This window comes from Rhynchophorus ferrugineus, unplaced genomic scaffold, assembly GCF_030347505.1.
Source record: "Rhynchophorus ferrugineus isolate W39M unplaced genomic scaffold, kcgeb_rfMv2 rfM4, whole genome shotgun sequence".
Lineage (NCBI taxonomy): Eukaryota > Metazoa > Arthropoda > Insecta > Coleoptera > Curculionidae > Rhynchophorus > Rhynchophorus ferrugineus.
The window spans coordinates 47992772-48010161 of NW_027472583.1; the positions used below are offsets into that span (position 1 = coordinate 47992772).

Sequence of the window (17390 nt, forward strand, 5' to 3'; positions counted from 1 at the left end):
TAGTAGGTTATGTATAGAACACAACAAAGTATGTATATTGTAGTATATAATATTAATAACTTGACTTTTTTTAAATATATTTTTAAAGTCTCCTTTTACCAACTATGGGTTTACTTGGATGGGACCTACAGTTTAACTTGGGCTCCGAACCATGGCCTTCAGCAGAAATCATCCCAGAAGACATCCGGTCTTACCCAATCTGGTTACTGGCGTGACTGGGATCATTTTCCTTGTCGAATTTTACACTCTTGCCTAGGACAATCACAACTTTTAGACAATCACAAACATAAATTTACGACCATGCCCCAGCAGGATTCAAGCCCGCGGCTATCGCAGCAGTAGGAGGACTGTCCTATCGCCTTTACCACTACGCCATCAATCCGGCAATAACTTGACTTACGCCGTTATGTTTATCACTGCCTAATGTCTCTTAACTTATAATATATAATAGCATTTTTATATTAATGGTTAGACGTTAACATAAAAACTTTAATATTAATACTTGATATATAACATAAACATTTTTTACACATAGTATATATCTTTATCTGAAATCAGTTTAGTCCTGAAAAAACAGTGTCATCGAAGACATTTTATCATTCAAGTCATTCATATTTTACTAATTTTATAATGAATATGAATGGGACTTTGTTATATGTTACATACGGTCTATATCTTTTGAGAACTTTTTGAAATAAATTCACAAATTTATTGAAATAGTATGTACATTATACATTTTCACTAATTCTTTGAGAATCCAAAGGCTCAAAATATACTTTTATCAAGTGTTCACGTGAAATATCTGCTATGTGCTAAAGTTTTATCACGGAATCATCAAAAAGATAAGTCGTTGTCGTGCTGCAAAATAATTTTGTTTCGACTGCCTTGTAACGATCATTTCTCTTTCAGTTGCATTGCCGGAACACATTATTTTCAATCAATAGCAATCGCATATGATTGCTTCGCTTGGATTGAGATTCCAGTTGCTTTTTCGAATATTGGAATTTTCTCGTTTTCTCAAAGCACCTTACTTAGGTTTATCACAATAACCACTTCTAAAATATCAAAATAAATGCACATATGTTTCTATCGGTGAAGAATATTAAATGAATATATGTATGTTTAGGAAAAGGAAAATATTCCACATATGCTATTATGTCATAGGCAATCTATTGTATGCCATCCAAAATTAATTCAAAATCTCAAATGGTAGTTAGCATATACGATAAGTGAAAGATTATAAACACTATATGATATGAATATTTCATTTTTTTCAGGAACTGGTCGTCAGCTCACCAAGTGAAAGAAATTGGCGAGGCATCTTCATAGCTTTACTTGTCATTGCGGCCGTCTTGGGCTTAATCGTGTTCAGTATAGTGCTGGTCTCTCCACCTGAAGAATGTCCAAGAACAAAAGGAACGAAGCCGAATCTTGAAGACATTTTCTTGAAACTGCCACCACCTGCAACTTTCAACGGTACTTGGATATCAGGTAAGTTGTATTGAGGAACTTGTATAAATAACATTAACTTACTTCAATTTTGTTTGCTGGGCTGTGAATATTTTCACACTTTTTAATCACTCGATATTACAAATTATCTATATTTGTCAATAGCACTAAAATAATAATTTACAAAAGTTAACGACAAAATTACAGTTTAAATGTCTTATTTTATTACATCAAACAATCACAGTTTATAATCAAAAGTTTATATTCTTGTTTAGTTATCATAAAAAATATTTATAACACAGTAGTTGAACCACTAAGGGTAATAAAAAGTAATGCTGGCTTGGCTGGTGCAGCGTTAAGGGCGACAGGACGGTCCCATACTGTTGCAGTAGTTGCGAGTTCGAATCCTGCTGTGGCATGATCGTAAATTTATATTTGTGATTTATGTTTAATATTTGTGATTATCCTAGGCAAGAGTGTAAAATCCGTCAAGGAAAGTGATCCCAATCACACCTGTAACCAGTAAAATATATATATATATATATATATATATATATATATATATATATATATATATTATATACAATACATATTTAACATTGATGCTGTTATGTGATTGACGATTGTAATTAAAATCTGATAAAAATAACCACTTTTTTACACCATTAACCAATCTGGGTAAGACCGAATGCCTTCTCAGATAGCATTGAGCTTTGTATCAGAATTCGCGTTTCGAAATCCAATAAATAAAAAGAGTTAGAAAGGTTTATCTCTATCTAAAGAAAACGATAATATATCTACTATATGGAAATATTACATTGTACTATCATGAATATAAAGCGAACCTGATTTCAAAATTATTAAGAGTTGTTAGGATAAGCTAGCACGTGCTGTGTACTCAAATTATCTACCACTGAAACTAAAAGATACTATCCAAAATTACTGAAAAAAGTTATTATGTTAAATACCTATATAAAATGCTGATTTAATTTGTTAAACATAGAGGGTGATGGTAGGATGAAATAAAAATGATAAATATTGATGAGTTTTTTACTTAACTGTGTTATAATTTTGTCATTTTGTTACAGGAAAACCTATTGTTTAATTATAAGTTCCGCGTAAATACATGAATCGTAAAATCCAAAAGCTAAAAATTTACTTTTATTAAGAGTTGAAATGAGATATCTGCTATGTGCTAAAGCTTTGTCACGGAGTCCGAAAAATCTAAATTAATTTTTTATTGACTATTGTCTATTATATTAATGAATTTGAACTTAATGAATTTTTCACTTAATTTTTAATCAATAAACCCATTCATAATGCATAAATATTTAGTTTCAATGATTTTAACTATATTTTCTGATAATGAAGGTTTAAGTTTGATAGGTAGATAGTCGATACATATTCTATATATATTCTAATATAGTATTCTTGATTCAACAGTTTGACCTCATCGATTTAAACTTTTCATATGCTCAGTTTCAAAATGAATGAGAACGAGACTGGGATAATTGAGATACATATGAACTGTTAAATTCTGAATGATAAATATTTTCAAAATTTGTTTTCGTCAGCTAGAACTTTTGATAAAAATTTGTAAATTGCTTTTATATGTGGTAACATTGTTGCCCAAATAGGTCTTTTTCTATATTCCTGTTCGTTTTTGGCGCAAAAGGACGTTCCAAATTATCTTGAATACCCTAAAAGCATTTATAAAAGCATGCACGTTTCGGACATCCATAACCGAATAGTTTTAATATAAAATTTCGCAGTTTTCCTGGCGTTCTATTAAAACATTTATCATTTTTATTTCGCACAAAAAAATCTGATCATATATAAGCTCAGTCCCTGGCCAGAGTAAATTCAGTTGAACGAGTTTTTTTATTATTATTTAATTAATATATTGTTATTAATCGTTTCCGTCTAACCTACAATTTGTCTTTATGATAACTTAAATCTAAGTATATAACTAGGAGGACCCATCGGCCCTATCTCAGTCTCTGGTGAAATAATGTTTATACTGTCACTAATTTTTTAATATATGCACCTCACTACACAACACTACACAAGATCAGATGGTTTGATTCTTTTGAGTCTGTGTCCTGTTCTGAAAAAATTGTATTTTATTTATGTTACTATTTGCAGAACATCCCCATAATTGAACTCCGTTTGTCCATATAGGTTTCAGTATTTACTTATGTAATAGCAATTTATTATGTACTGATAATTGTAATTTTCTTACTTTATATATTTCAATTCCAGTTCTTTTCTTTTCTTCTTTATATGTTCCTGCGATGTTTTTCATTCCGAGATATTTAGCGTTGTTGCTATATGGAATTATTTAATGTTATTGGTTGGTGTATGGTCTGTTTATAGGTGAACTGCACATGTACAGATTTACTTTCATTAATTCTTATTTTCCAAGCTTGTGTCTAATTATCCATATTGTCACTTGCCCTTTGTAACTTTCGTGAGGCTTCTTCACTATTGTCTCCAACAGCTATAATCGCAGTATCATTAGCATATATTTTTTCATCAAATTATTTTGCATTTGTGGTATATCACGAGTGTAGGGTAGATAAAGCATTGGTCCCAGTACACTTCCTTGTGGTACACCTGCTTTAGCTTCTTTTATTGTAGAGTTGAACGAGTAAACAGTTAAAGTTAATTTTGTAATATATTTAAATAATTGAAATTGTATATTAGATTAAATATATATGTTTTTGCGGGTCTAAGATAAAATATAAATACAGCGAAATGTATAGTTATTTTTTATAGTATATTTTATAAACAATAATAATGGTTTTGGTAAAAATTAAATAGCTTGTCCGGTTTAGTTATATTTTCTTATATTACAAACAATTTGGTTTATAATAGCTCCTTAAATGATTGCGTAGTAAAGTTTGGGCATGTAACGATTGTGATTAATGGTAATCGCAGGGTAAGATTAAAGATGAAACCCCCACAGTATATTAAATAGCATTTGTGATAAAAATCTATATTGTCTGTCTTAAAATCAGCATTAAAACTAGATTAATATACAACCATGATATTATCTGGTACAATAATGGGTAATCATGATTGTATTTTAGTGTGGTTGGGTTGACAGCACTTCTCGCCGGCGTAAGGGTATTTTAAGTGTATTATCTTGATTGTCACTCGTCACTTGCTGACCGGAATATTTAATGCCGAATATCATATCTAAACTATAGGTCAAATCTAGATAAACCCAATAATAAAATATTTTTGATTACATATTACTGTAATGCATTACTGCTGTTCTCTTATTCTTCTATTGATTGCGAGAGGAACAGTGTGCAGGATAACTGCATCATTATGTATTTCCCAAATTAAAATTAAATTAGACTAACTGAAGTTAAAGTCAATAATAGACAATGTACTGTATACCTTATACAAGTTCTCGTGATTTTATTTGCTTCTTCTTCATCTTCTCATTACCTGCGTTACTGAACCTGCTTTTATTTTCATAACGAAATAGTGGATAAGTACTGCCATTTTTCGTTAACTACGTAGCAATAAGCATTGGTAATTAATCTAACTTTGTTTTAACAGCTTTAGATTGTTAGTCAGCTTGATTTCTTAATGCAAGCCCATATTTACAACCTGCGTTACTCCAAATAGGCTTCATTATTGATTTAAAAATCAATATCGTTAATCTTGTCAATTGTCAAGTTGGATGTACATTGACTAGCCAATATAGTTCAGTTGTATAATTTTGGCCTGATAAACTGAGCTTTTTGCTTTTTGGCTATCTAAGACATTTTCTAATAATATATGCAAAGATAAAATATTTTAATCACCTCTCTTCAAACATTTATTACAGTGTTATATATTTTTGTGTTTCCACTTTTTCTTCACCAGTATCGAATACTGCTGGTCTATTGAGTTTTAATTCCATATTTGTGGTTATTTTTAATTATATTTGTCCATAAAGCAAGAATAAATACGATAAGAAAAAGAATTATAAAATAAAACATATTTTCTAAAGACAAATATTTTACGCATATCACCCTTACAGCCGGATTAGTTGGTGCAGTAGTAAAGGAGGAACAACAGTCCTCCTACTGTTGCGAGAGCAGGTTCGAATCCTGCTGAGGCATAGTCGTAAATTTATACTCATTGATTGTTTAACATTTGTAATTGTCCTTAGATAAGAGTACAAAATCCGATAAGGAAAATTATCCCAGTCAAGAGTCAAGTTGTCATAGTTAAGAGGATAAACTAAGCTTTATTTACTCGCCTATCAAAGGGTGTGTGAACAAAAAGTGCCAGATCATAAAAAATCCCATTAGAGTATACAAGATATATAATTTAAATAAATTAAAAATATATAACAAAAATATTTTTAACGAAAAAATTTAAACGACTTCAAAAAATTTATAAGGAAATCACTAAAAAAAAAATAAAGAAATTTAGATCTTTAACACAAATAAAAACGTTTTAAATTCAAGTAAGTACATAATAATCGTTGTAATAACTAAATAAAAATAGCATAACCCTTATTTAACCTATCTACTACACGTATTTTATATTCTACTCTATAGACATAATTTAACTTAATACCTACCTAAACCTATTTATCTATTTACAATTTTATCTAATTACTACCAACTGATCAGTGTGAAGTCGGTATCAAGAAACGAATTAGATTTGTTTTGTTCGTAATTTAGTGTTGTGTATTTGTTACAAAATTATGTTAATACTTTTGTATTATTTAACCATTACACCGTAGAAACAGTTGCCTACAATGTTTCTACGACTTCTCATATGATATTGTTATTGCTTAAAAATCAAACTGAGTAGCTTTTACACTCAACTACTTCTGATTTTTCATCAAATCAGTTCAGCAGGAACATTATACCTAAATATCTGATCATTATAGATAAACAAAATAAGTGAAAACATTATACGTGCCTTTGAAATTTGAGGTTATCCATCTACGTATCAGTCACCTCCACCCCCATCAGATTCTGACTTGGTTCTAATGGGACTATCACGGAAGTGCACTCTTTCGAATAAAAAATGAATTTTGAAAATCGGTCCATAATTGACGGAGAAATCGGCGAACAAACATTAAAAAATATATACACAGCCGAACATAGAAACTCTTACTTTTTAAAGCCGGTTAATAAATAGCTACCATTATTATATTAATATTATTCAAGGAAAAACAAGCAGGCCATTTTCTTATAACATATAATTTCCTATATTTTTGCATTCTCTTTTAGACATGAGCTCAATTATATGTAATATGCATTCTTCTCTGTAGAACATTTTTAATTGTGTTTTAGATGACTACTTGTGACGTTACCCATTTTTTTAAATTACTAATAAATATGCTATAAATATTGATGGTAAGAATAGGTTTGTTTATTTTTATTGAAATCTGCGAAATGATCCCTTTTTAAGAGTAATAGTACCAAATTAACTGATACTAATCTTTCGAAATTCATAAATTTTAGCGACTCGATACGAAACAACCGCGACTTTACTAAAAAGAATTACTTTGAAATTTCATTGTGATTTATGGAATATTAATTTCGTTGATTAAGAAACAAATGATTTGCCGAAGATGTTTTTATATTTTGGGTGGCTAAAATTCTATATATGTTATACCCATATCAATTCTGACATTGTCATGGCGATAAAAAATACCTGTTTTTCTCAATTGCTTTCTTGAATCGCATTGTTTGTTGATAATCGAGGTCTGGATCGATATTTTGAACGGAGGCCAGCAACTCATAAAAGACAATTGCCTTCCAATCCCCTGGATAATCAGCATTACCCGGCCAGGTTTTAGAGTCGTTTGTGACCATTATCCCGTTTCCCATAATATATTTTCGAATTTTGTTTTTCATCCTCTCATATTTTATTTATTTCAGATTTTTTTAAATTTGTTTAAACTACTAGTATGTAACAAGATATAATGCGGAAATATCTTGATACCTAGTTATGATATTTATTTTGTCAGAAGGAAAATTTAAAATCAATATTTTCAAAATAAAATAAGAAAATCGAGTTTTCAGGAAAAAATCAGGAAATTTTCAGACTCATTTATATCAATTAATTTTAAACGTATGCAGTATGTAGTACTGAGTTATGAGAAATCATTTCTCCTGAATAAACGGTAAGCTCTGAGAGCGGTTTAATGTAAATATAATGGATAATTATAACTGTAACTGTAAATATAATGAAGTCAAGTTATTGCAAGACTGATAACGGGTGTAGAAAAATGAAACGAATAACCGTGTGTGACTAGCAATGGACAATATTTTGAATAAAACTTCCATTTTTTCCAAACAATTATCCAATTTGTTTTTAAAATATCAACAAATACTCAGTTGCAGTCTCTCATAGTAATATCATTGGCTTTGCCTATAATTAAAATTAATTTCAAATTAAAATGTGTTTCTTTAAAACATTACAGAATAGTGTTAGAGATAAAATAGTATAAAATAATAGAAAAGTGATTATAAACTATATGAGACCCTATCTATAAAAGTTAACAGAAATCATAATCGTTTTAACTAGTCAATAAACGCAAAACACAGGAAGGGAAAGAGAAGGAAAGTTGATGATGGATATCAATTATATCAAATCTTTAAATGCCGAGATGCAACAGGACTTGAAGGAAATATGGAATGGACAAGCGACATATAGAAAGGAGAGAGACAAGATCAGGGAGAAAAACGAGATACTAAATGATGAGAATAACGCCATAAGAGACGGAAACAAGAGAAATAATATAGGATTGATTTTAGCATGGAGAGAAAAGGAGATGCAATGCGGTTATTCAAGGATTGCTTTCACAAAATGCAGCATAGTATAAAAAACGCCAGAAAATTGGGAGATGGGATCTGTCTAATTGAGATGGAAAATATCAAATACAAACAACTGATCATCAAAAATAAAAATAAACTACTTAAAGTGAAAGTATTACTATATATTAACAAGGTAATGCATAAGAATCAGAGGCAATAACAAGAAAATTAAAAATTAAAGCGTAGAAATTAATTCATAAGAAACATGCAAATATTGTCAATTCAACAGAACACCCAATGCACGTCATCAACATCGTGAACCTATTGCCAAATTCCGTTTATAAAAAGGCAAAATACCTTTTAAACTCGGAACAATTTTCTTTCTCATTTTACTAATTACTTTAGTTGAAAAGAGACAGAATGAATGTTTCTGATGCGTTCAAATATGTAACCAAATCAGTCTATAAAATTTGATTTGTGTTAGTATCAGTCGACACTGTTGTTAATTGTCAATGTAAATATAGTAACACAACTCTAACACACAAACTATTTCGACTATTTAATTAACTGTAGTTTAGTTTAGTAGTTGTAATTAGTAGTTTTCCTTAAGTAAATATTCATTAGATCTACTATAATTTGTATAACAAGTCAAAAGTCAGAATAATCGAAAACTTAAATTTGCTGAGGCAACGATGCATTATAAATTTTGATGCATGGAAAAGGAATATAACAAACCGTTAAAGGCGAAAAATTACATATAATAACAATGATATGTATTCATATTTAACATCTGAAGTAGTTTTTCATAACAACTTGGCCAATTAACGGCTAATTATCCACAAATAAGTATCATTTCTGAATATGATATCCATTCAAATTAGGGCCTACAGACAAGTTTTCCAGAGCTCGGTCAGCGAATATTATTTTCGACCATGCATATAGTCATTTACTTTTAACTCCTGAGCCAACTAAATTATATACAAGTGCATGCCTAGGTCTCCACGTAAACTTCGCTGAGTTATAGTCTAAATTGGCCAAGTTCTTATGCGACGAGTGCTTCCATTCATATAATATATGTAGCTTCAAGCCAAATATATATATATATATATATATATATATATATATATATATATATATATATATATATGCAATACAAGATCAAATCCATGTCATAACTATGACAACCTGAGAATTTAAATTAGTTTTTTAAGTAAGTTATTTTTAAAAAGTTATTGCATGTATATAAATGTATATAAATTTTTATATATTTACAATACAAGGTGGGGACGGAAGACGGAAGATATCCTGTAATAAAGTGTCCACTCAGTAAGCATAACATAGATGAATGTTCACATTTTCACAGGCACAGAATTAGTGGCATAACAACGTTTGTAAATTTCGAGGATGCATCTCCAAAGTCAATGTTCTGTTAGTCAAACTCATAGAGTGCTTCGCGAGTTTAATGGTCTCTTGACAATTTCGGTAAACCAGTTATGTAAACGAGCAAAATTTCAGAATTTAGAGAGAGAACAATCTTCAATAAGTTTACGAATTATTATTGCATTCTTAATAATGATGCGGTTGGAACGTTATTGATGTGTATGAATGTATAATAATATATAAGAGTGAAAATATTAAAATATAAAGTATATATACAAGGTGATTCGAAATAGAAGCTCGAGTTGTAATCCGCATGGTTTTTAATGATTCCGAGTATATATGGTATAAAACACATAATGGCAAAAATTTTGCCGGAGCTCACTTTGTTAAGTGTTTAACATTTATATACAGACAGTCGACCTTAAGGGGGCCAACCAAAAATATACAGACACGATACAATACAGTTTCATAAAATAATATAAAAACCTCATAAGGAGCCGATTGTTTCTTGTACCATCTGATTGTTAATTTGTATTATCTTGTACAGAAATTCATATTGATAAAACCCATTAGGTTGAATTGTATTTTATATTATTTTCAACTTTATTATAATACGATTATATAATATTATATCTTATTAATAGTGATCATTAAATTTAAGTATTTATTGTTCACATTATTGTTGTTAGAGTTGTTAACAAATTAGAGATTACTAGCATTTTTTACGTTCGGTAAAAAGGTTTTTCTTGTCAATTGCCTGCCTTTTCAATTTTTGTTAATAGCCTAACATAAAAATTTACAAAGATACATAATTCTAATTACTATACCAAAATTACTAACCCAAGGCATTTCATTTCAAGGTCATCGAAACATATAAACGACCTCAGTCGAATATTGTTCACACTTCTAGGCTCGAAGATTTTACTTCAGACTTATAATGATGTGAACTTAAAAATTATTAGAAGCGTTGACAGGTTAGAACTAAACTAGGGCTCGTTACACATGTCGGTTGTTGAGATAGGTCGACAAGCCGTCAAGAGAAAAAAATATAATGATTGAATAGTTTGGAGTTATAATTTCTTGTAAATCAAAGATGAACAATTAACAACAATGTAATTCATTCTAAAACAAAAATAAAATATTAATTTTAGAACGGCTTATTTATATTGGCAACCAATAGTTTAAATTGGGATAGTCAACAATTTAGATAGACACAAATTTAGATACATATAAATAATATAAAAATAAATAACAGCGGAAGGTTAAGAATTATAACAAATAATTATGATATAACTAATAATGAAATATTTTAATATATTTTTAAAATGTATAAATCATAATTCATTAATATATTACAACAATTACTAAATATTGTAAAATAAATACCTTAACATATTTGGGTTAAAATATTTTAATCCGTTAAATAGTTAAGAATGAATACATTCTTAGTCCTTAATTATGATATAATTAAATCAAAATAATATATAAAGGTCTTTATTGACATTGTCAGATTCTAAATTAATAATTTATTTAATTAAAAACTTATTTTATATGCAACTTTAATATTCTCTTCCCTAACAAATATGCCCTAATAAATATATTAATAATTTTAATAAAAATAATAATAAAAATTAATAAAAATTGCAAGTATGGAAATTATTATTATAAGTTGGCAATCTGTATGCCAACTATGTTAATTAATTTTATTTTATATACCACTTAAATTTAATGATCACTATTAATAAGATATAATATTATATAATCGCTTTATAATAAAGTTGAAAATAATATAAAATAAAATTCAACCTAATGGGTTTTATCAATATTCATTTCTGTACGAGGTGATACAAATTAACAATCAGATGGTACAAGAAACAATCGGCTCCTTAAGAGGCTTTCATATTATTTTATGAAACTGATACTCAAATGTAAGCTGTGACTAATAACCGAGCCGAAATATTCTCGCGCGATGTTGCCGCATATATCAGAGCTCGTGTTGTATGGTGTCTGTATATTTTTGGTTGGCCCCCTTACGGTCGACTGTCGAACCTAAATCTGTATATAAATGTTAAACTCTTAACAAAGTGAGCTCCGGCAAAATTTTTGCCATTACGTGTTTTATACCATATATACGAATCACTAAAAAAATGGGGATTACAACTCGAGCTTCTATTTCGGATCTCACCTTGTAAATCGAACATCGGGTTGTACATAGTTTAACAAAAACAGAGATCACCTGATATTACAAAGATATATATATATATATAAATATGTATATATATATATACATATTTATGTATATATATATATCATATACTTATATTTTAATATTTTCACTCTTATATATTATTATACATTCATACACATCAACAATGTTCCAACCGCATCATTATTAAGAACGCAATAATAATTCGTAAACTTCTTGAAGATTGTTCTCTCTCTAAATTCTGAAATTTTGCTCGTTTACATAACTGGTTTACCGAAATTGTCAAGAGACCATTAAACTCGCGAAGCATTCCATGTGTTTGACTAACAGAACATTGATTTTGGAAATGCATCCTCGAAGTTTACAAGCGTTGTTATGCCACTAACTCTGTGCCTGTGAAAATGTGAAAATTCATCTGTGTTATGCTTACTGAGTGGACACTTTATTACAGGATATCTTCCGTCTTCCGTCCATCAAATTATTGTAAACAATATTGATTCTGTTAATCTATTAACATTTAACAGGGCAAGAGTTGTATTGTTGTGTTGCTGATATTTAAAAAAATTCATAGGATCAAAATAACTTAAATTCTTCAGAAGAACTGTCATGTGGCTCACTATGAATTCCTTTCGCTGAAATCAACTATGCAAAATAAATATATGTACCTGGGAAGATATGGATCGAATTTAGAGGAACTCTTGATTTTTTCTTCATGATAATGTGCCTTCTAAAATAGTATTGTTTTCTAACCATTTTCTCGTCAAAAATACATCTGATATCTTTACCCAACAACTCTGTTCGTCTATTTTTAATTACGCCGATTAAAAGGTTGGCAAGACATTTTTCACATGGAATTGTCGTAATAGATCCACTCTTCCGTTACAATAAGTAATAGAAAACTCTTCTTACCTGACAAGAAATCAAACCGCGATAATGTAGCCGTTCGAAATAGAATTTCGTATATTCATTATAGATTCACTCTTCCTTACAGAACTTTTATATCGCATGCATTTGAAATAGTTGTTTGATCAACTGCTAAGCAACATGAATGTTCTTTGAAAATTTTAGTTAGGTTTTCGTCCAATATATCTTACAGTACATCGTCTTCATTATATGTTGGCCCTCTAGGCCACTCTGTAATATTGCTATTATCACAATCACCACTTTTAAATCGTAAAACTAAGACTGACAACTAGAATATGAAGGAGCAGTATTATCATAAATTCAAATGCATAAAATAAAATCATCAAAATACATACAAGCTCCATGAAGCAAGCGAAGTAAATTTGAAACATTGAATAACCCATTTCAAAAATCTTTGTATATTTTGACATTCAGAATTTAACTTTAATAGATTTTTTTAAGTAATTAAGCAATATTATAATATAATATTCATATTCGGGGATGATCAGAAGAGATTAGTGTAAAATAAATATTTATTCTTTATTTTAATATCACGATGTGTTGATAGATATAAAATTGTAAACTACACTGAACTTTTCAAGAATTATATATTTTGTTGAACTTAGAAACTTGACTGATTAATTCAACTGCTTTTAACATCTGAAAGTTTCACTAGAAGGACCGCGAAACTAATGGGTCTCTAACCATCTCAATCAATTTCAATCTAAAACTTTGGCAAGTAAATTTTTTTGTTTCGGTTCGTTTTTACTAATCTAAACTAAGGGTAGATTTCTCAAGTTTGATAACGCTTTCCCAAATACGGCTCGATATCCTAAGGTAATTTTAACTTTATAAAGCCACTAGCTTTTTTTTCTGAGAACATTTTAATAAATACTTCAGAAATGACGTTTTCTCTGTTCAAGCATTTCCACAACTTTTACTATCTTTATAAAAATTAAACAAATTATCGAAGCACGTCATGATTGAAAGAGACATGTGTAATGAAAACAACAAGTAGGATACGATTTCTCATTTAACTATTCCTTTTTTATTAGACTTTATTAATCGATTCAATTGTATTCAATAACGATCTTCCATCATAGTTCCTTTGAATTTTCTCATCTTTCCAGCATCCTTCAATTACTTACTCCAACAAGGGTGTTGATTCTTCAAAAATATCAAAATGATAAATTCTAAAGATTCGAATTCAATACTTAATTCTTTTAGCCAGACAACATATTCATTATAGATGTCCAACGACTTTCAATAAATTTAGGAATGGAAGAAATTTTTAAACTAGAAGTTTCTTTAAATTTAACTGGGAAATAATATTTTGCTGCATCGTAAATACATTTTTAAAGTTGCAATAATTATGTTGTCAAAGCTTTGTCATCAATCGAGTTAAAGAAACAAAATAATTAGAGTTTCGCTGTAACATGGTGGCTGCATGTAATCTAATCAGCTATATATGAAGAAAATGGTTTTAGATAGATGGATGGTTTTGACATTTCTTTATATAAATAGCAGTTTTTCATTTAGAATTATTGAATTATTCAGTGAATTTACAGACGCTAATCATAGAACGCTCAAAATTAGATTTTTCTTACTTTTTCTTTTGTTGTCTTTACACTATATTTATTACCATTTTGCCATGAGTGACCCAATATACCATTCTGAAATATCCATGTCTTATCTAAATATACAAATTGATATAATAATTCTACCTTGATTTTGTTATATATTTTTAAAAATGTTATTTATATATACACCACTTAAATGCTATATTTCCCAACAGTGCATGAAGGGATGTTTTACAACCCTCAAATAGCTACATATATTTCAGCTGTTTATGGATACTTTTCAGAATAATTCCTTTATTCCCTGAAATAATTATATTAAATTATGTTTCGATAGAAAAATCTACTTACTGTTTTTATACATTTCGTTTATTTGATCTCTAATAGAGCTACCAAGCTGACCTTGATTCGTCACCCGTTTTGCTTAAGGCGCTGTCTTTTTGGTGAATTTAAGATAATATTGTTTATTATTTTTTGAGATATTTGGTGACCTTGCCCGTACTAATACTCAGTGCAGCTGCAACATGCTAAAAATATTTTGAATGAAAAACGCGGAGATTTGAAATGTATTAAAACACAGCATTTAAACAATTTTTGCTAGTTTATAACCCGTAATTATTGTATTTTGAAGAATTGTCAATTTTGAATGTTCGAACTGGTCAAACAGCATTCTATCTCTTTTTAATTAGTATAAAATGAAAAGGAAAATATTGTCTGACTGCAAAACGAATTTACAACTTTCGATAGGCACATATCGATGACGTGAGTTCACTGCTCTTTTGAATACACTATATATATATATATATATATACATGATGGAATGGGTCAACGTATATGCAATATATAAAAAAGTATATGTATATGGACAAACAAAACGGAAAAACACGCACAACCAGAACATACAAATAGATTATATTTGTAAAACAGAATGTCACAAACAATGGGTGGGTGTAAAGATAAAATGGACGATTATATACAAGACTTGAGAGAAAGGAGGACGGATGGGAGAACTTGCTGTAATGGAACGAGATAGAATGACCAGAGAATAAGTATGACGAACTACAATTAGTTGAGGGTTAATACAAAAGGTTCACGGTAAGTTAAATCTTACAGAAGTAATACATATCTTTTAAGAAAGAGGAATTAGTAAACAGAAAGTTACTCTAAAGTTTTCCCTTAAAATATCAAGACTTCGCAATTTTAGCAGAGTAGTTAAATGTTAATACTCTTAAAATATTAAAAGGTCTTAATTGACATTGATAAATCTCAACAACAAACATTTCTTGTGGTTATAGATGCTCGTTGATCACATCAAATATAATTCAAGAGTATTATGACTCTAGATCGAGACCATACTGGGCAAACTCATTAAAAAAAAAAGAGTTGTAGTAGATCTGGTTTTTACGTCCAAGAGAAAATTATTTTTTTACCTCAAATATAATCAAGGTATAGCGATGGTGAACCAATTAGGAATTTATAAAACATTCTTTGTATTGCTGAATAAATGGCCAAAGTTTATAAACATCAAGAACGATATTTGTTTCTCAAGAACCCTTCCTTGTTTTTCTGACATAAATAACTTTCATTATAAGTTACTGCCGACCTCCCATAACACAAACTATGTGATGTACGTGAAAGTATCTGCAAATATAGGTCGACGATTGAAAGCTGCCATTAATCCCTTTATCGTCATGTCTATTCCCAGAAAGGGTCAGACGGAAACTAAAATTTGCATGTGCCGAAATAGCGATCGATGTTAAATGTGTGCAGGAAAAAGAATTAGTTTCTGGTCAGCGTCTAACGCCGGCCGTTCTTTCTATCCTTTCCGAAATTATTTTTAGATGACTTTTTTGTCCCGGGTCAGTTAAACTGAACGAATGTTGGACCTAATTTATTTCTCACAAGTTCTACAATATTTTATATTAACCATTTGTTTTATTGTTATTTCAAACCATTTTATTCTGATTAATATATTTATTATTAGCTGACTCGGTTGGCGCAGTGGTCAAGAAGGAAGGACGGCCCTCCTACAGTTGCGATTGTAGCGGGTTCGAATCCTGATGAGGCATGGGGATGTACTTTATGTTTGTGATTGCAATTTTAAAAATATTTAGAGGCAATAGTGGAGAATCGGATAAGGAATGACAATCCCAGTCACGTCAGTAACCAGACCGGATGCCTTCTGGACCTGTCAGTAGGATAGGATTAATGCTGAGGACCGTGGTTTGAAGCCCACGTTAAACTGTGGGTCCAGTCCAGATAAACCCTCGTTGGTAAAATGGTGACAAAAATATAACCAAAAAAAAATATATATATATATATATATATATAATGCACTAAATTATTAAATAAAAATATAAGTAATAGAACTATAAGAATAATTCAAGAAATATACAGGATCCATACCCAAGCAGTACAGTAAGACAAGGCGATAATTTAAACTCAGCCCTGTTTATAATATTAATGGATCAAATTAGAAAAATATACTGAATAGAGAAAGCAGGACTGCATATAGCATAAAAAAAGATAAAAAGTAAAGACGCCGACAGACGCTTTTGTAGATGATGTAATAATAATATGTGATAGGCCAGAACATCTAAATAAAATTTTAAACTGTTGGAATATGATACTACGAGTATATGGAATGATAATGAGAAAGAAAATGAAAGTCTTTGTGATGGGAGATTCGGAAGTAACAAATATTCAAATTGAGCTTGTGAAAATATGGGATAAAAATATAATATACAAATCGAAAGTAATGGAAGCCATAAAATGGAAACACAATTCATTAAAATTCATTAAATTCAATAATATAAAGGGAAATGTCAAACAAAACTAAAATGGAAGTTATACAATGTAATTTAGATCAACTCTAACTTTAGTTGGCGAGACATGGGTATCGTCATCATATAGGTGTATATATTGGTAACACAGACTTAGATTGATACCTCTTTGAAAATGTGCTTGAAATCGTATATTTGCATCACACATTACTTTTCTTATTTAATTAAAAAAAACCGCTGAGAGTCATCGTTTGCTGATAGAAAATAGAAACCTACAGCGAGCGCATGCTATAACCTTTAAAACATATTA

At 29.6% G+C, this 17390-nt stretch overlaps 1 protein-coding gene across 4 annotated transcripts in view; it reads left to right on the top strand.

Annotated features, from left to right (window-relative positions):
- LOC143196452 (inactive dipeptidyl peptidase 10) overlaps positions 1-17390 on the top strand; it is a 417095-nt gene that overhangs the window by 347742 nt on the left and 51963 nt on the right. For all 4 annotated transcript variants that reach the window (XM_076404133.1, XM_076404131.1, XM_076404132.1 and 1 more), the window contains one exon: positions 1278-1491. Coding sequence is in view for 3 of the 4 variants with exons in the window: in XM_076404131.1 (XP_076260246.1) it covers positions 1278-1491 (214 nt within the window). In the remaining variant the exon portion in view is untranslated. The remainder of the gene's footprint in view (positions 1-1277; positions 1492-17390) is intronic.